The sequence below is a fragment of the Nerophis lumbriciformis genome, linkage group LG15 (genome assembly GCF_033978685.3).
Source record: "Nerophis lumbriciformis linkage group LG15, RoL_Nlum_v2.1, whole genome shotgun sequence".
Classification (NCBI taxonomy): domain Eukaryota; kingdom Metazoa; phylum Chordata; class Actinopteri; order Syngnathiformes; family Syngnathidae; genus Nerophis; species Nerophis lumbriciformis.
This window is the reverse complement of record NC_084562.2, coordinates 45,769,019-45,789,791: the sequence shown is the minus strand read 5'-3', so window position 1 is coordinate 45,789,791 and position 20,773 is coordinate 45,769,019. Positions and strand designations below refer to the sequence as shown.

General features: G+C 37.5%; 1 protein-coding gene across 1 annotated transcript in view; it reads right to left on the bottom strand.

Annotated features, from left to right (window-relative positions):
* Positions 1-2,295: 2,295 nt before the first annotated feature.
* The window catches only part of LOC133616149 (mothers against decapentaplegic homolog 3), a 53,583-nt gene continuing 35,105 nt past the window's right edge, over positions 2,296-20,773 (bottom strand). The window contains exons 2-8 of the mRNA XM_061975275.1: positions 15,843-16,036; positions 15,600-15,734; positions 11,344-11,469; positions 8,235-8,447; positions 7,983-8,120; positions 5,956-6,100; positions 2,296-5,295 (exon numbers count right to left, since the gene is read on the bottom strand). Coding sequence (XP_061831259.1) covers positions 5,172-5,295; positions 5,956-6,100; positions 7,983-8,120; positions 8,235-8,447; positions 11,344-11,469; positions 15,600-15,734; positions 15,843-16,036 — 1,075 coding nt within the window. The 3' untranslated portion in view covers positions 2,296-5,171. The remainder of the gene's footprint in view (positions 5,296-5,955; positions 6,101-7,982; positions 8,121-8,234; positions 8,448-11,343; positions 11,470-15,599; positions 15,735-15,842; positions 16,037-20,773) is intronic.

Below are 20,773 nucleotides of genomic sequence, written 5' to 3'. Positions count from 1 at the left end.
ACTGCACTACTATAAGGAAAACTAGTATTTTTTCTAAATATACAGTGTATATATATATATATATATATATATATATATATTTTTTTTTTTATCATGAATACATTGAATTATCCAGGAAACATTATTTAGGTTGCTCATTCAAACAAGACAATGCCAATTTAAAAAGTCACTGTTAAAACTGTACATCGTTTAACTCCAACTGTAATAATGCATTATTATATCAGTACCTTTATCACCCACCAACATGTATTGAATTATGTATTGGTCCAAGTGCCACAAATGTACTAATTGTCTCAAAGTTCACCCATCCTGCAACACCTGTGGAGCCCGGCAACAGTTCTGTCTCTCTCAACCATTTGTGGCGGCAGTAAAGATGTGGTTTGTTAAGTGTTTGGGCCCCTTTCAGCTCAAGGGCATCAGAACAAAGTCTGCATTCATACTCTAACCCCTGCGGTGCGTCTGTGACAAGAGGAATGGTTATGCTTTTCATTATAGTCTGCAACGTAGCGGCAAGTTCAGAAGTAAGCGTTCTGTGATTATTGTTTGTGTCTGCTTGAGAGCACAAATTAGCTTCAGGGTGCAGGGAAATCCCAAAGAAGCAGACTGTTAAAATCTGTGTGTTTTAATTGTAATGTACTTTTAAAGCACATGTCCGTTTGCTCTGTGCATTCCAAGAATCAGAAGATATTATTATTTTTTTATTTCATAGACCAAACAAATAGACAAAGCACATAAAAGACAAGTGTATATCAGACATCTAAAATGAACAATTCACACATAAGGACAAATCAAAACCAATAAAGATGACAAGAGCTTGGAGAAGTGTAAGCGCTGTAAGTTATTACAGGGGTCTAATAAGAGCCCCTAAGGCAGAGGGTCCAAACTTTTTACACCAAGGAGCCGCATGAAAAAAAAATGAAAGAAGTACTTGGCTAGTCTTCAAATCTGTGTTTATAAAACACACTCAAAACAATACAATGGATGACAGTCAAATATATTTACCGGAACTATATAGAAAAAAAAGCCCATTACAGTTTTCTGTATTTCAAATTTGTATTAATATAGTTCCTAATTATCCAAATTATATATAAATATATAGACCAATATTTTCTTTATTCAAAATGTGTTGATTAAATTATTTCTTTATTATCTACAAAATATATAAATATATGTAGGCCAAAGCATTTTTCTTTATTTTTAATCCAAAATGTATTTATTGAAACATTTCTTTATTATCCCAAAATATATATGTATAAATATATTGGCCAAAAAGTGTGTTCTTATTTGTAAAATATTTTTCTTAATGCTTTTTAAAATTTACAACTTGTATTGTTACATTTTCTGATTATCAAAATAATATATGAATATACTGTATATGTGTACGCCAAAACATGTTCCTCTTTTATTTTTTATAGATCTAAACTTTGTATAAAAAACATTTCTAGCCTTTCCAAATACTGTATGAATATATATATATATATATATTTATTTTTTGAATTAAATCTAAAACCTGTATTGATAAATTTCCTGATTATCCAAATACTGTATAAATATAAAGGCTAAAACATTTTTCTTAAGTTTTTAAATAATTAAATTTAATTATTTAAAAACTTAAGAAAAATGTTTTAAAATGTAATTAAATCGTAAATTCTAAAATTTGTATTCTTATCTAAAAACTGTATAAATATAGAGGCCAACAAATGTTCTCTATTTTCAAACTAAAATGTATTAATTAAAAAATTCCCAATCATCCAAATACTATATATATATTTATAAACACATACATATATACATACAGTACATATATGCAAATACATGAATATACGTATAGATAAAGACAGATGGACCCCCCCCCCCTTTGCATTTATTTTGGGTATTTTCCCACATTTTATGAGATACATTTTTTCATTAGATATAAGCCTATTAAAATAATCAAGAAATACATTCATGAAATATTTTACTCTGTGTAGTGAATTTATACAATTTAAAGGTTTCACTTTTTTGAAAGGAACTACTGGAATGAATACAAATTTCAAATAAATTCTTACTTTTTAAGATGCATATCTTTTTAGTTTTTGGTTTTCTCATCTATAATTTAAAAACATCAAATAATCACTGGTATTTTTTAATGACAATTGTAGATTGTTTGATGTGCAATTGTATTTAAATAATTTTTGAAAATCCAAATTGGGGACTTTTGAATTGTTGTTCTGATGTGGGCCATGCATAATGTTTGTTTTAACAACAAAAAGTTGCAGGCTAACAAAAATAAACAAGTTGCTGGTAAAAAAAAAATTAAAAAAATTTTTTTTTTTTTATTGTGGGCATACAACAGTTTCCTGGGATGGACTTTGGACCCCCTAACTTAGGGACTGTGGCTTTCAGTGTCACGTCTCAGATTGGTAGATACTACTTTTCTGAAACAAATTGAAGTTCTGGGGATTAAAAAGTGAAGTCAGTGCTCTTCTGTCCCAACAATGTTAAATATTAGCATCAGTGGGCACCAAAAAGCTAGCTTCATTCAAACAATGAACATAATAGGAATATATTCAGATACTGGAGTACTTTTTGTTTTAGAAGAAAACCGGAGGTTCTTTCATCATCCATCCTTCCAAACATCAACATTATAAAGGGTCATAATTATAAAATGCAGTATGCACTAAATACTAAAAATAAAGATTCGGAGTAGCTACTGTTATTTACATGCTTCCTTTTATGAAAAACTCTGAAAACATAGATCTGTTTTTACACTTCTTTCTGTGTACTATTAAGCTGTTTTTGTTTTTTTTACAGTCCTGAGAGTTGAAGCATTGATAAAAAGTTTCCTCATTTTTACACTCGAACAAGTTAGATGCTTTCTTTCAGCGTGGATGTCGCTAACATGCTAACTACTCACTCATGTCAACGCTGGTCTCTTCCTGATGCACAATGACGACTTAACCAGTCCTGTCGCAGGAGGAGCTGACTCTTTTGTGCTTTATATTGAAAGGAGGAAATGAGGTTTGGTAATCACACACTTACACAGGCACATACACACACAAACACTCACGCAGGCGGCAGATGATCTGTAAACAATAAACAATAAACAGTGAGCTCTATGTGTTTATCAAGAACGGCTCTTTTTTTTCCAGGACCACAATAGGAAATGTGAAACCAGCAGTGGAACATGTTTATGGCGACGCTCCTCGGACTAGCTGACAGACATTGACATAGGCGGTTGTCGACATAACCAAAGTTAGAAATAATTTGTAAAAGACCTGCTCAGTGTCCGCCCTGACACTAGAAGGTCGTGAGTTCAAACCCCGGCCGAGTCATACCAAAGACTATATAAATGGGACCCATTGCCTCCCTGCTTGGCACTCAGCATTAAGGGTTGGAATTGGGGGTTAAATCACCAAAATGATTTCTGACCGCAGCCCCCGCTGCTGCTCACTGCTCCCCTCACCTCCTAGTAGGTGAACATGGGGATGGGTCAAATGCATTTCACCACATCTAGTGTGTGTGTGTGACTGTCGTTGAGACTTTAAAAATAAAAGTAATAATTAACAATGAAATCATATTTAATTAATTACATACTGCTCATATATCAATTATTTGTTCATAATTGATTTTGGAATCAATTCTTTCATTTTCATTTCCAAAGTCACAAGTTAATGGATTAAAAGTGGTTCAAGTGGTGAAACCTGTTGACGTCGACGGTTCACAGACGAGCTGACAGACGTCAACATAAGCGGTTGTTGACATAACCAAAATCAAAAATAATTTGCAATAATACAATGAATGACTCAATAATTAATTTTTGATTACTAATCAAATACTGTAATAATACTTAATCATTTATTTATTCAATATTTATGTGATTAACAATTTTAAATTTACAAAGTCATAACTTGATGAATTATTAATAAATTATTAACATGTGACTTTGAAACACGAATTCCAGCAGTGGAAACCGTTTTTGTCGACGGCTTTCTGACTAGCTGACAGACGTTGAAATTAGCGGTTGTCGACATCCATAGCTGTCGACATAACCAAAATCCAAAATATATTTTTTAATACAATTATTTATTAATAATGATATATATTATTTGTTATTGTAATTTATTAATCAAATATTATTGATTCAATAATGATTTATTCTATAAATCATTCATAAATTGCAATTAATGACTAATAATATTAAATCATTCATTAACCTGTGATTTTTTTTTCAGAGTCATAAGGAGATTGGATTTTTGGTGATTTCACTTTTTTTTTAATTCTTGAGTGAATATACAAATATGGAGGTGAACAAATGTGTTATGACTTGCTTCTAAACAGAGAAAGGGTTGAGATTCAATATGCTCTGCTTCTTCCCACCCCTTTTTGCATATGTACTGTGAAACTGTAAATATGTGATGTACATTATTGTAACTGTATGCATGTTTCTATGCCGCTAGACTAAGCTCAAACTAAATCTTGTTGACATGTATGACTTGAGTGTTATTATGACAATGACAATAAAGGAATTGATTGATTATTATTGATTATTGGTTCAAAATAAACTTTTTGTGCTAATTCTGATGCATTACTTGACTACGATTCGGCAAACAATCTAAACTTGCACTGCACAGGAAGCTGCTGTACGCGAGACAGAGTTAAGCCGTGGTTGCTTGCTGCCATTTGATCATGATCAACACCAGTCAATTTTTCATAGGAATGAATGCATGTCAACATCGACTTAAGCGGGTACTTTTTAGAAACAATTAAAAGAAAGCAGCCCGGGATTTGACGAGTTGTCGACATAAGCGGGTTCCACTGTACTTGGCTTTCACAAGTCCTCAAATGGGCCAACTAACAAGAGAGCTCAAGACACAAATTGCTGCAGTTAAAGCATACTGTATGTACAACGTGAAGATCTTTAAAAACATGAATATGAATCTCTTAACTCAAGAAGAACCACACCCTCATTCCGTTCACCAACTGAAGATGTGATAAAAATGCCATGAGATCATCAACAACCAGCAGAGTTCATACTAGCATGGTCCTGCTTTAATGCACGTCTCCCCTTTTGCCATATAAAATGTATAAAAAGTGCTACTGACAGCTGGTGGGGAAACAATGCGAGGGTCAACTTTTGCGTACTCGGTGTGTGTTTTCAGTCCCAGACATACATGTGAGCAGGAGGTTCCCTAGGACACGCTGGAGCAGCGGATGCTGGGCGAGCCCATTTGCGTGAGCACCTTGTCCAGCCATTGCAAGGGCCCGTTTAGGTGCAGCTCGATCCAGCAGGGGGTGCTGGTCACCGTCTGTCGCCTGCAAGAGAGTAAGAATCCTTGTGAATCTGGCTGGATTTGTATGAATGAAAGTTCTACTACTTTGGCAGAGCCGAGGATAAATGATGAAAAAACCCAATACTCATAAATCAGTTGTGCATTGTGTTGTGTTTTCCTCAATGAAAGCAAAGAGTAGAGGATTTAAAACACACCCAGCTTGGGTGTGTTTTAAGGTTTGAGGTTGAGAAGTGGGAGGTCTTGGCTGGTTCAGTAATCCGAATCCTGTTTTTAAGTGTCTCCACATGTCGGCGTTCAGCGCGGACGGAGCTGGAACGCCGCCACTCCCAGGCACAATAGCTTCTCCCCTGTGGTAGCTAATCATTGGCTGCTTTCTTACTATCAGTGAGTCAGACCGAGTGGAAAACTGGGAGGGAGCGGAAGAGGGGAAAGTCTGACATCTCTTTTTGACATAGTGCGTGTGTGCTTGCTTAAAAATAGACCGGCGTGCCAGCTGAAGCCTGTCTCTATTGATGAGGCCTCTGCTTCATCACAGCAGCAGACTGCCCGAAAGAGCGGGAAGATGGTCTGAAAGGAAGTGACTCACTCCCTCTTTGTTTGTCTGGGTCTAAGCCCAGCACAAGGCGACTCTGGCGTGTGATTCGCACTCAATTAGCCTCTGGCACGGCTGCATTAGACTCACCTGTACTCCGCACCCCATCCCTTGACAAAGCTCATGCGAATGGTGCACATCCTGGTGAGCTGGTACACGGCCTCAAAGCCCTGGTTGACCGATTGAGCCAGCAGGGCAGCAAACTCCTGGTTGTTGAAGATCTTTAAATTACAGCCTGGACAGGACAGCAAGGGATCAAAGGCACATTAGACCATCTCCTCTGTCACGTGTGTGTGTGTGTGTGTGTGTGTGTGTGTGTGTGTATTTCTACCCTTCTTGGGACATCAACAAGGAAAAGTACCTTCCATATGAGGACCGGTGAACAAGTTAGGACCGAAATCATGGTCCCCATACGGAAAACCATTGTATCTAATTGAGAATGTCTCATTTGCACCCCTGGTGGTGAAATCTATCAAAATTAGGGTGGTCCCAAAAAGAAGGGATTTTTCAAATTGACTGTGTGTCGGTTTTAAAAGTGCTCCCCCTCTGGTCAAAGTATGAAATAACAAGTGTGTGTGTGTGTAAAAATTTGAAGTGCTCCCCCTCTGGCCTACATACATAATAAGAGCATGTAAGAAATTGAAATGTGCACCCTTTGGCCAAAATCAATTAAAAAACTAAAATAAATATGTATATAGAGACATACTGTAATAACTTGAAGTAAATAATGAAGATTAAAAACCAATTATAAACAAAAAATTAAACAAACAAAAAAATAACTACAAGCTTAGCTTTTTTATATCTGCATAGTATGTATATATTATCAATGTTGTAAATACAAATCTTCATATATCTAGAAAGGGTCGTCCTACAGAGGTCTGCATTTTTCGGAGGTCTCAAGAAGGTAACAAATACAAGAATGTGTGCGCGTGTGTGTGTGTGTGTGTGTGTGTGTGTGTGTGTGTGTGTGTGTGTGTGTGTGTGTGTGTGTGTGTGTGTGTGTGTGTGTGTGTGAGAAATCATAGTTGCTATGATATAATCCAGGGTAACACTGCCATGCTTTTGTTTTGAACAGCAAGTCACTATGTCCGTGTTTTGGGGGTGGAAATCTTTGAGCACCTAACAATTCGATCCGATTCCTGGGGTGATGATTTGATTCAGAATCGATTCTTGACTCAATACACGATTTAAAGCAAATAACAAAAAAAATTAAAAAACTTTTTTTTTTGAAAGTTATGAATCGATTTGGAATCGCGATGAAAAGGAATCGCGATTCGGATGTGAATTGATTTTTTGTGTGCATCCCTACCATGTTTTAATGCCGTGTAACTTGTCGTTATGTTGCAGTTTTTAGTAGCATAATCTTTAATTCTGTAAACACCAAGACACAGCTGTGGTCGGTGGAGCTCGGACTATTGTTCCCTAAATCTTTTGGAACAATGTGAAAATTATTTCACACTGCCTTAAAATTCAAACTGCACTTTCTTTTTTTTATCAAATATAGGACATTTGATTTGAAAACCTATTGAGAACCGGTGAGCTATATTATACTATGAGTTACTAAGATTCTTTAGAATGATGCAAAATTGTTCAATAAGATTGGGGCATGAATTATTTTTTAAATGTAAGAACAATTTCACACAAAATATTAAATTAACAAAAATTTTGGCTCAAGGTATAAATCATTTTGGCCTTCAGTGTATAACCTCACATTCAGTTTAAAGTAGATTGAACAATGTAAGGTGGTTAATCTTAGATTAGATTAAACTTAATTGTCATTACACTTGTTCAGAGCAATGCAAAATAATGCAGTTTAGCATCTAACCAGAAGTGCAATACAGCAAGTATTGGATAATATTTACAAGACAGATAAATATAGATGCATCTACCGGTATATGAGACGGTATGAAAGCTGCTATTGCGAATATTTACATTAATTACATATATTTCTATAATGTTTTTAACGTGCTTTAACAGGTTGAGAGGTCAAGAATGTTACTGCTCTGTGAAAAAGCTGTCACTTAGCCTGCTTTTTTTGTGCCACGCTGACCCTCTACTGTTCCTATTTCCACTATTGATGTATACATGATTATTTGTATTTTCGTCTATGGTCTCACCTGGTGGGATCTTGCAGACAGTGGCAGGGTGCCAGCCGTAGCGCTGGTTACAGTTGGGGCTCTGCACAAAGATGGCGCTGTCACTAAGACACTCAGCGAAGACTTCCCCTCCGATATAATAGAGTCGAACTCCGCGGCCTTGGAGGAAGCAAAGACCCCTTAAACAAATACTTCAAAGAAGATGCGGTGAAAGTAGTGCCTGAGTGCAAAATATGTGGGGAATTCTTTTAACATGGCGGTGTGACCCCTTACCAATGTGTCTTCTTGTTAGCTCCACTGCAGCATTGCGGTTGACGTTGGACAAGAGGCCCAGGCAGAAACGCTCAGAGTTGGAAGGGTCTGTGAAACCGTCTACCGTCAGGGAGGGCTGTGATGCGTGGAAGGTTTCTCCTACCCGCTGGTTGAGCTCATAGTAGGAAATTGAGCACCAGAAGGCCGGTTCGCAGTACGTCACAGGCTGGAGATCTGAATTAAGATGAAGTGAGGCTGGCATCAATTACAGCAGAAAGTGGTTAAAACTGGGGTGTCCAAACTTTTCCACTGAGGGCCGTACACTGAAAAATGAAAGCATTAGGGGTAGGGCTGGGCGATATACTCGATATATCGCGGGTTTGTCTCTGTGCGATATAGAAAATGACTATATCGTGATATTCGAGTATACGTTCTCACGCAGTTGCTTTTAGCTGCTGGCATTACACTACACGCTCTCCTTGCTCTTTCCTGTGTCTCCTTCTCACATATAGACAAGCGCACCTTCTACATACGTCACATACTGTCACGTCATACGTCACATACGTATACGCCCTCGCGGAGCAGAGAGGTAGCAGCATGGCTAAAGTTAGCTGTGATGCTAGTGCAGCCGTGAGAGTGGTAATACGAGAGAGAGAAGGTGCGAATCTGGTAACAAATGAAGGAAGAATTAATTCCCCCAAAAAACAGCAGGGGGTCCATCGTCTGGCGGTGGTTTGGCTTCAAGTGGTAATATGTCGAACAGACAACCGTAATTTGTCAAGTGTGGGGCAAAAACGTTGCTATAAAAAGTAGCATTACTGCTAATATGTAGCATCATTTGAAAAGTCCCCTGCTAGAGAATGAAGAGTGCTCACTCCGCATGTCAACATCTCCGTTCGGTGACACATGCCCACACCATCAAAATGCAGAGGCAAACATTTCCAGATCAACACCATATGAAAAAAATAGTGATTTTTTTTTAGTTGTGATTTCCTTCTCTGCATGAAAATTTAAAAGTAGCATATATTAATGCAGTATGAAGAAGAATGTTTTAATGTAGACACATAGAATCATCATACTGCTGTGATTATATCCATCAAGTGTTCATTCAAGGCTAAGGCAAAATATCGAGATATATATCGTGTATCGCGATATGGCCTTAAAATATTGCGATATTAAAAAAAGGCCATATCGCCCAGCCCTAATTAGGGGGCCATTTTGATATATTTTTTATTTCCAAAACCAATACATTTATTGTAACCCCTGAATTTTGGTGATTGTTAAAAATACTGCAGACCCAAAAGGGTCAGAGTCATTAAAGTGTTCAAAACAGGTCATATATTAACATTTATTTACTTTTAACATTACCTTCGGTTCTATCTGTTGACATAAAGTTTAACATTTTAAGTTTTATGCGATTTTTTATCAAATTAAACCCTGTTTTTGTGGCAAAAACACAAAATATGCAATATTTTCCCTCTAAAAATTGTTCAAAGTGGAATATAATAAAAATAATAATGAGTTAGATGTATACATTTATATATAAATAAATAGCCTTAAATACAGTGCAGGCCAAAAGTTTGGAGACACCTTTTCATTTCAATGTGTTTTCTTTATTTTTCATGACCTTGTATATTGTCACTGAAGGCAAACTATGACACCTGTGAAGTGAAAACCCTTTCAGGTGACTACCTCTTGAAGCTCATTGAGAGAATGCCAAGAATGTGCAAAACAGTAATCAGAGCAAAGGGTGGCTATTTTGAAGAAACTAGAATATAAAACATGTTTTCAGTTATTTCACCTTTTTTGTTCAGTACATAACTCCACGTTTGTTCATTCGTAGCTTTCATGCCTTCAGTGACAATCTACAATGTCAATAGTCATGAAAATAAAGAGAACTTATTGAATGAGAAGGTGTGTCCAAACTTTTGGCCTGTACTGTACGTAATGCATATATAACAACATTGGTTTTAGTTGATTATTATTTTTTGAGCATCCAACCATCCATCCAGCATCTTCCGCTTATCCGAGGTTAGGTCACAGGGGCAGCAGCCTAAGCAGAGAAACCCAGACTTCCCTCTCCTCAGCCACTTTGTCCAGCTACTTCCGGGGGAACCCAAGGCGTTCCCAGGCCAGCCAGGAGACATAGTCTCCCCAACATGTCCTGGGTCTTCCCCGAGACCTCCTATCGGTCGGATGTGCCCTAAACGCTTCCCAGGGAGGCGTCCGGTGGGGCATCCTGATAAGATGTTCGAACCACCTCATCTGGCTCCTTTCGTTGTGGAGGAGCAGCAGCATTAACAAGTAAGCTGTCTAGATCATGACTATGACTAGACAGCTGACTATTCTAACTCTCGAGTTTGTTTGGGTATCCCTGATCGTTTCCCTGTCCTGCAACTCACTGTGGTGTTAAAGCAAGAGGAACAGTGAGTACCGGCGGCTGAGGCGAGCGTTAAACAAACTTTGTCTAGATTGTATTTATTTTACATAATAGTATAAAAAAAAAAACTGTACTTTTGACACTTCTGGGTTAAAACATACTGATTATGGGAGTGTGGAAACAAAAGAGAGTGTAAAAACAAAACAAAAAAGACTGTGGAAACAAAATTCAAGAAGGAAATAAGGATGCTACATGAGACTGAAAGGCCACAACAAAGCACAACAGTTACATGCTTTCATTATAATATGTTGTTTACCAGACAAATAGTGAACATTCAATCCTTTACTGTTGCCAAAGAGGGTTAAATTACAGGCGGATCCGCTATACTTCACAACATTTTGACCATGGCTTTCATGTACAGAATCAAGCTGCACTGCCAAAAGAAACGGACCTGATGTTATTTCACCAGCAGTCTACTGCCAAGACCCCCTAGTGTTTTCCGTCCTTGCGATAAACATCGGATATTGTCACTGATGTCCGTGTGGCCTGAATGGTGTCTTGGCGTGTTTTACAGCTCACACAGTGCAAGGAAAACAAAGGCGCTTTCATCACCTGGTTTCCTCTCACAAAAAAGGAGTCAAATCAAACAGAGCTTTCCCACTGGGGAGACGCACTATCCCAACATTTGTCTGCTAGTGAAGGCGTGCAGACAGAAAAGAAAACAAACAGAAAGAAACACACAGTCCTTACCCAGGTTATTGTGTGTGGGGGAAACAGGGTTGGGTGATAGGTTTGGGGAGCCAGTGTCCATGCTGTGGGTCATCTGGTGATCGCTGGTTTCGCCATCCTCACTGAGATAGCCTGGTGGCGGCGTTTCTGAACATGCAAACAGATGGGATAAGCACTGCTTGACTACAGCTGGAAAATTGCACAGTGAAACCAGCACTCATTTATTCACAATACAAACACTTACATACCATCAATGAACAAAACAAACAATATTAAACACACATAACTTGGACAACAAGCTCTAGTCTTTAAGAACCACTTATTTCATTTTATTGACATGATTAGTAGCATTTATACATAACAGTGTTTTTCATAATTCTACGTGATGGGCTGCAACAAATACTTTTGGACCACCAAGAATAGATATGGCGCTACCTGTTGCACTCACTCAAACACTTGGGATTGTGTGTAAATGTAGCTTGTCGCTTCAACAACATATAGTACATTGTGACTTCTTAACACACCTCCTACTTACTAAGTCTGCCAGAGAATATGAAGATTTAGAAGGAGGGATCAGTGTTGCTAACTTAGTGACCAACGATAAATCTAGCAACTTTTTCTGGTGTAATTTGACACTTTTGGACACATTATTATAAAAGCATGTACCCCTATGCAGTGTCCATTTAAAAACACTCACAGGCTTGCGACAAATAACATATATAGAAGCCACGGAAAAAGGTTTGTGTCCAGCGTTGCCAAGTTCGCTTTTTATTAGCTACTTTGAATTTTTCTTTTTTTTTTCTCTCTCTCAAATTTGCTTGTAAATCTAGTTTTGGCCTTATTTTTTAAACAGTAGTAGCTTATTTGTGCTTGCTTTTTTTGTCATTTTTCAACCGCCATTTCCTGTTTATCAAGCCTGCCTAGTAAATCGACTCAGCACGCCCCCACACTCATACCCATAACTTATGTACAGTACAGATAGATTTTTGTTTCTTTGAAAGAAGTCGGTGTTCATTCCTCTCAAAGAGCTGTTTCGAAAACTTGTTGTTGTATTTGTACGTTTTAGAAGTAAACCGGTGGAAACTCGTTTTTATCTTGAACATAATCACTGGCAGCAGTTAGGTTGTATCAGGATAATTCAAATGCAGACGTACTGTATATACACTTTTGGTGGGAATTATTCTGACATTTATTTGGCTTGTAATTTATTGTAAACATTCCACCTTTGACAGTGATATCACTATGTTTAATTTTTTTGTCATCTAAAAAACATTGTGGCACAATAAAAAACATGCACATTTACTGTAAAATTTCCACACAAAATAGTTTAAGTTGGAAACAACATAAAAAAATAAAATGTATACGAATACAACTCAAATAAAAATTAAAATAGGACATGTCTGTGCACATTTCCCTCGGACATCTGTTCCACAGTTTCAAAACACAATGACACAAATTAATGAGATAAAAATAGCCATTTAGGTAAAGATCATACATCAACCCGGGATGAAAAGTCTCAAAATATTTAAAAAAGTGTATGATTTTTATACTTATTATGCTTATAATTTTAGTACTGTGTATGCAAAGTGCAATAATAAAGGGATCTATATTTTTCATATTGTGGTTGCTTGCCTGCTTGGCTTGTTTTGTAGCGCTTGTTGCTTGTTTCTCTCACGATATCTGGCAGCACAGTTTGTGGTCAATTATGGAAATTAAACTAGTTGACGATGACATAAGCTACCCCTAAGTCATGTAGGAAACACTACATCACACAGCAGCAAAACAGGGAAAGAAAGCCCTTTACTATATAAGAACTACAAATGTATTTATAAAACAAGCAACATCTACAGCAGGGCTATTCAACTACATAATGAAGACGGCCGCAGTTTCAAGAGCCCAAGGGCTCAGGGGGGTGGACATCGAAATGTGGATGTTTCGTCAGAAAATGCCTCCGCAGGTTATATTTCTTTGAGACTTTACTTAATTGCAAAGTAAACACATCGGCTTTCACACTGCACTGTCAATAAATTCATTATTCTGCCCTGGCTACTTGTTTCCAGCATGCGCAGCCAGTTAACAGTATGAAGAAAAAGAAGTTCCAGTTTTTGTTGAGGATTGATGTTCCTTCTTTTGAATTATTTTCCTTCCTTATTTTCATGTCTTTAAACTTCTTCATTCATTTAGGCTTGTAAACATAAAATAAACATAACAAAAGTATAACATTCATTGTGTATTTTACATAAATAATGTCCATTGTGTATAGAAGGTTTAGTGCAGGGGTCCCTAAACTTTTTGACCTGGGGGCCGCATTGGGTTAAAAAAATGTGGTCATTATAATTGTAGATGCGGACAGACTCACCGCGTTCAGAGCATCTTTCTTGTTCAGACACACCTCCTCCCCAACAGCGTTCAAACACTTCTTTACAAACTCCCCATCAGTGAACGCCTTTCCACAGCTTGTAATTAGTTTAGCTACTTTGAAGCTGGCCCAAACAGATGACAGGTTTGCCTGTGTTTAGCGTGGCATTGTACTCTGCTGGGCAGCAAATTCATGGTTTAGCATAGTCAGCTTTTCTCCTCTCACTTTGCCCAGCAAGCTTGCATACTTCATAGTGTCGCCGAATGTTAAATTCTTTAAACACCGCCATTAGACAAACTGCAAAAAGTAAAAACTCTACACTCGGAAACTATTTTACGTGTCCCCAACAATTTCATAATTTTTTTTCCACACTAATTGCCTGAAAGAGCACTCACTTGACGTCACGTTATCAATGGGAAAATGCATTTTTAGACAATATGATTTGCCTGAGCGGCTAGGAGACCTCAAGAGTAACAAGCGGTAGAAAATGGATTGATGAATGGGCTAGAAAGGACAGGTTAAAAAATAAAATAAAATAAAAGTATATGTATTTTTTTTAAACTTTGGACTTCCCGCGGGCCATATTTTGGACGGTGGCAGTATCCGGCCCACGGGGCGTAGTTTGGGCACCCCTGGTTTAGTGTTAATATATTCACAAATTAAACCACAAATGTTTACACATTCAGAAATTACACAATATTCACACACCAAACATTGTATGTGACTTATCACTATTAGCGTCGTCGCCCTTTACTGGTCAAATTTAACACTACAGCTTTGATCACAAAAAACAACACAACCACAAATACAGAAGACATTACGAAGTCAGCAATTTCAATACAAAACAAACTAAATATCTTTATGCATGAATTATATCGACTTACAAATGTTTGACCAAGTTTCGTGATGAAGCTTACATGCTGGGATTTCTACCATTGTTGCTGCTTGTCTGGATCAATGTGTCCATCGCGTAAAAAGTCCACCAGAAAACAATGACTCGAGCACTTGCTCGGGGCAAAACTTTTTTTTTTTCCAGGGTTGAATGAGTAGTTTTCTTCTGCTCACCCCACTGCTGCTTCAGTGTGACACATATGCTTCACTGTTGCCCCCTACGAGGTGGCGGGAGTAATGCATACATGATCAACCCTAGTTTTAATGGTTTCATCAAGCCTATTTGGACGATGTTCGGCGGGCCAAATGAAAAGCTTTGGCGGGCCGGATGTGGCCCGCGGGCCGCCAATTGACTGGGCCTGATCTAAAATATACCTAATGTCGTTTTGTGCATTTTGCAATTAAAAAAGAGTAACCAAGTGACCTAAGGCTTACTTAGTTTGATCCTTTATTGAGCCCCTCAAAACCAGGTGACCTCAATGGAAGGAATTGTCTTATTCCTTAGGATTATGGAGCTTTAGAGAATGGTACCACTTTGGAATTACAGTATGATAAACTAAAAACTGCAATGTAAGCCAAAATGACAAATACATAAATGAATTGAAGACTATAAGCACTGGCTAAGCATCACAACAACGCTTTACTGACTGAACATGTATTACATAGTGGAATATGTTTTTGAAGAAAAAGGCCAACCCAGCTCATTCATCTGGAACCGATGAATATTTGGGTTGGGAAAAGTAATAGCTCGCCTGCCTGAATGAGCAGCACATTTTCTTCGTCATTGTTTTTGAAGCCACTAATGATGAGTTTGCACTTCAAAGCAATTTTTCTACAGAGAAACATAATCAATGCTTATTTATCTGCATTTCAGCAGACATTTTTCACGTTAATTAGACTCCTTAATACTATTTCATTTGAAAGGACTGAAGATCAACTCCTAATTATGGCTTAGTTTTGTGGATATATACAACAAAATCAGCCACGTGTAACTTGTTGGTTGGGTTCTAAACTGTGCTGCTACTACCTGGTATGTAGTTGCTCTGGGGTTCAATGCCAGCAGGGAAGTTGGTGTTTTCAGGGATTGAATGGCTGTAGTCATCCAGAAGTGGAAACTCACTCGGGATCTCTGTGTGTCTGGGCACCAGCACAGGAGGGAGGACTATATGATGGACACACGTGCACACACATGCATAAGAAAGTAACACAAACACAAACAAAAAGTGACTGACGCAGGGGAAACAACTTGATGCGAGGGTAAACATCATACCTGGGGTCTCGACTCTCTGGTAATGGTAAGGGTTGACGCACACCTCGTCCTTCTTTGTGTGAAAGGCGTATTCGCACAGCTCCACTGCTCGCAGCTCATGGTGGGACTGCAGGTCGGGCCAACGCCACAGGCGACAGTAGATAACATGCGGCAGGCCTTTTCTGTGGGAAACCTGAAGGCGGCCATCCAGAGACCTGGAAAAGGGAGGCAAGAGAGTACATTTGATTATGTTGTATAACGTGTACTCTGATCTGACTGGTGCCGGAGATTGACATAAAAAGAGAGTAGATGATCATCTTTGAGAAAATAAACACACCAACTTATGCAACAATTGATTAGCTCATCAATTTATTTTGCTCAGTTGAAGGCCACACATCAGTCTCTTGAATTAAACAAGGCTCTTTAATGCAATAGCAGCTGAGAGCTCCCCGAGTCCTCATCTGGGTCAACTATTGTACCTGCACAAAGCCAAGAGCAGTACTGTAAAAGCTGTCATTCACTGCCTCTACACTTTACAAGTGTTGAGTGATGACATGCACTATGGGGGTTTGGTGTGGCTTATTATGTACAGTGTCATGCAAAAGTCTGAGGCCACCAGATTTGCTGTTTACAGGAACTAATGAAGTGAAGTGAAGTGAAGTGAATTAATATAGTGCTTTTTCTCTAGAGACTAAAAACACTTTACAAAGTGAAACCCATTAGCTACATTTAAGCTACATTTAAACAAGTGTGGGTGGCACTGTGAGGAAGGGTGGGGGGGGGGTATATATGTATATATTTTTGTCATAAAAAAATACAATCATGTGTGCTTACGGACTGTATCCCTGCAGATTGTATTGATCTATATTGAAATATAATGTAAGAACCAGAAATATTAATAACAGAAAGAAACAACCCTTTTGTGCGAATGAGTATGAATGAGTGTAAATGGGGGAGGGAGTTTTTTTGGGTTGGTGCACTAATTGTAAGTGTATCTTGTGTTTTTTATGTTGATTTAATAAAAAAAATAAAAAAATAAAAAAATTTTTATTTTTTTATTTTTTTTATTTCTTGTGCGGCCCGGTACCAATCGCTTCACGGACCGGTACCGGGCCGCGGCCCGGTGGTTGGGGACCACTGCCCTAGAGAACTAGAGGGTGCAGACCTACGGCAAGGAGAAGCGGGGGAAAGAGAGAAAAGGGCTCAAATAAGACGAGAGACGCTGTCAAAGGTTTTGCAATAATTTAAAAGTGAAAAATTCAGACATTGTGGCGAAATATTTAAATTGTCAAATGGAGCTGGCATTTTACAATAGCACTACATCAACACTGCAACCCCTTATGTGAAAGCACCCTTCATACTTATGAGTAGCAAACAACCAAAAACAAGGTAGCCTAAAAGTCAATGTTGGTCGCTATCGCCATTTTCACAATGTCTTATTCAAACATCAGCGCTGTGGATACATCAGCATCTACAGTTATTGTTAATTCTAACGAGTTGTTTGTCCAAAAATCAAACATCACGCCTCCAATTATTACCTTTTCAAATGCGTATGTGTTAAATTGTTGAATACATTGTCACTCAATTCATCATACTTTATCAAAGAGTCTTTTTGTTTTGTTTGATTATATCTATTACCTGGTTCAAGCTCTACAGTTTTAATTTTTTTTTTTTATATATATATAACTAATATATAGAGATGTGCCCAGGGTAAAAGTACAATTTCAATGGTATGTGCATTTATAAGAAAATATAAGAAGAAAGAAGAAAGGACCTAAAAAAAATCCTTGTTTATTTGAACAATTTTTCATAAAAGATGGATTGAGGCAATACAGTGTTTTTTCAATTACTTGATTCATCAAACAAATTCATAGATGGATTACTCAATTTCTAAAATAATGGATACCTGCAGCTCTACTTGCAATTTCACCAACATTTGTAATAACCGAACCAAACGTGACAAGTCCGAACACACACCCTTAAACAACAAAGCCGAGCCTTTTGCGCAGTCCTGTATCTCTGTGTGTGCATGGGACCATATAGAAAACAGCTCAGGAGGCATTGCTAGAAGTTAGTGAAGAAAACCACATTGTATTAAGTCTACGAACAACATCAAGTGCAATCAATGATGGAACCTCATGTGACCGCATTTCCTGTCAATGCATTTAAGAGTTGGTGAAATGAAATTACAATGAAAAGTTTGGTGCATGACCAGTGTGTTGCTTTCAGTCCTATTACTGTTAATGTGGCTGTTGAAAGAGAAGCCCAAATGCTCCTTGCACAGCCTCATGTGCTATGTGTGGTTGGGTATTTTTACAATATCTTTAGGAAAAGGCTAGACTCACATGCATTAGCATGCACGCATGTGACCTCCTATCCAAACAAATAACTGGGAAGCTTAGATTACAAAGCACACAAAGCAAGTATGACTTCACTTAGTGTGAAGAACACCATTGCCGTAATACATACATCCATTTTCTACACCGCATATCCTGTTAAGGGTTGGAACGAGAGTCTTTTTCAGATGACTTTGGGCTGAAAAGACTTGCTCCCAGACATGTCATCAGTCAATCTTAGGGCTTAAACTGCACAGAAGAGAGCCGCTCAATCATTCAAACACATATTTACACCATGCACTAAGGCTGGGCGATATGTAGGGATGGTACAGAATCCAGTGCTTTTTTGGCACCGACCTAATCTCGCCGGTTCACAAATTCACGTAAAATCCAACAGTGTCATGCTACAGTAGCTGGGTTGCGCGTGACTCAGTCGGGATTTTGCACTTTGGCGATCACTCCAGCAGCACTAAGAGCGGACACAGCCAAACTACCTCTAGGTAATATTGCAATTTTCAATGCCAACAAAGAAAGTGAGTTAAAAAACACTCCAACATAAGTACCGTATTTTTCAGACTATAAGTCGCAGTTTTTTTCACAGTTTGGCCGGGGGTGCGACTTATACTCAGGAGCAACTTATGTGTGAAATTATTAACACATTACCGTAAAATATCAAATAATATTATTTAGCTCATTCACGTAAGAGACTAGACGTATAAGATTTCATCGGATTTAGCGATTAGGAGTGACAGATTGTTTGGTAAATGTATAGCATGTTCTATATGTTATAGTTATTGAATGACTCTTACCATAATATGTTACGTTAACATACCAGGCCCGTTCTCAGTTGGTTATTTATGCGTCATATAACGTACACTTATTCAGCCTGTTGTTCACTATTCTTTATTTATTTTAAATTGTCTTTCAAATGTCTATTCTTGATGTTGGGTTTTATCAAATAAAGTTCCCCCAAAAATGCGACTTATACTCCAGTGCGACTTATATATGGGTTTTTTTCTTCTTTTTTATGCATTTTCGGCCGGTGCGATTTATACTCCGGAGAGACTTATAGTCCGAAAAATAAGGTAAAGTAAGATTCCACTTTTCCAAAAATGTGCTAGTTTGATGCTAATATAAATTGGCTTTGCTACTGACATGCTACTGATTAGCATTAGCAATTTTATATGGCGATTTCAAAACCTCCAAATTTGTTAATGAAAACTAAGCAAATTACAATCAAACAACTGGTTTACTTGCATTATTGACACTTTTAAGGCGCAACAAAAAACACATAAACCATACACTACTGCCATCCAAAGTCTTGGACTTGCAACTTTGATTGAAACTTTAATATCATACTTGCAAATGAGACTCAGAAATGTGATCATAAAACAAGATACTGTATAACAACTGGAAAATAATTATTATTATCAGCTCATTTTAAAATGTTGCAATAAAAATGTTTATTTTATTATCAAAAACATATTTAATAACACACAAAAGTATTGAAAATTGATCATGTTGAGTACCGATATCAGTTTCCATGTACCAGGAATGGGTACCGTATCGGTTCAATTGTGAACGGCACCCATTTTTAGCGATATGGCAAAAAAAAAAAAAGTTTTATATATCATCCACTTTTTTTATATTGTTTTTACCCAACCAATTTTAAAGCATTTGACCTAAAAACAACAAAAAAAACAACAGATTAGTTAAAAATATATATTAACATACTACCTAAATAACGAAGTAATAAAAAGATGAACAACCAAACAAATGTAGAAAAAATATGAGACCTATTTTACAGTCTTGAGTGTTTGTTCAGGGATGCAAGACCCAAAATAAACACGACATATTAAAATGTAAACATTACACTTTTCAGATTATGATGCTACATGCGCTGTTAACATAATTTCTACTTGCAAATAACAATACAGATTAGCTAGTTTCAAATTGAAATATGGGCCCAGTGGTCGCACCACAAGTACAAGCTAAACTGCTAATACTACTTTTGCTGGCAACTGTAGCCATTCTTGCCAACCTTGACACCTCAGAATTAGGGAGATATTCAAAACAGCTTTCTTATGAGCATCTAACGAAGGTTATTATTCAGTTACTCAGTACTTATTATTAATAATGTTAATAATTACTCAGTATTTATTACTTAGTGAGTAGAACTTAAAAGTTTCATAATACAGAAGAGTTGTCCAACTGTTTTTGTGGCTGTGAACGCATCACTGGCTGAGCCAAGTTTGTGGGTCTTTTGACACAAATGAAAGAGAGAGAGCGGCTGCAGTCAATATGACATTTATTTGTTTGGTGTGATTATGACAGACAGTTTTGTTGGATAGTAGTTTTGCTGCTGATGTTTTGGTGTGGTTATGGGCCGGCCGACAGTAATCAGTTTTGCTCAATAAAATGATTGTTGATGCACTTCCTCCTTAAGATGTCTTGGCTGACGTCGTCATTGTTGTATCTGTTGTGAACACTTAATAAAATGGTACAGGATAATTTGTTATGTGTTTAATTTGTTTAGAGTTTAAGTTGGATATGTATTTTCCGTTCGAGGACAAGGGAGAAATGAGCAATTGCACAGGCACCTTAGAGGGAACATTG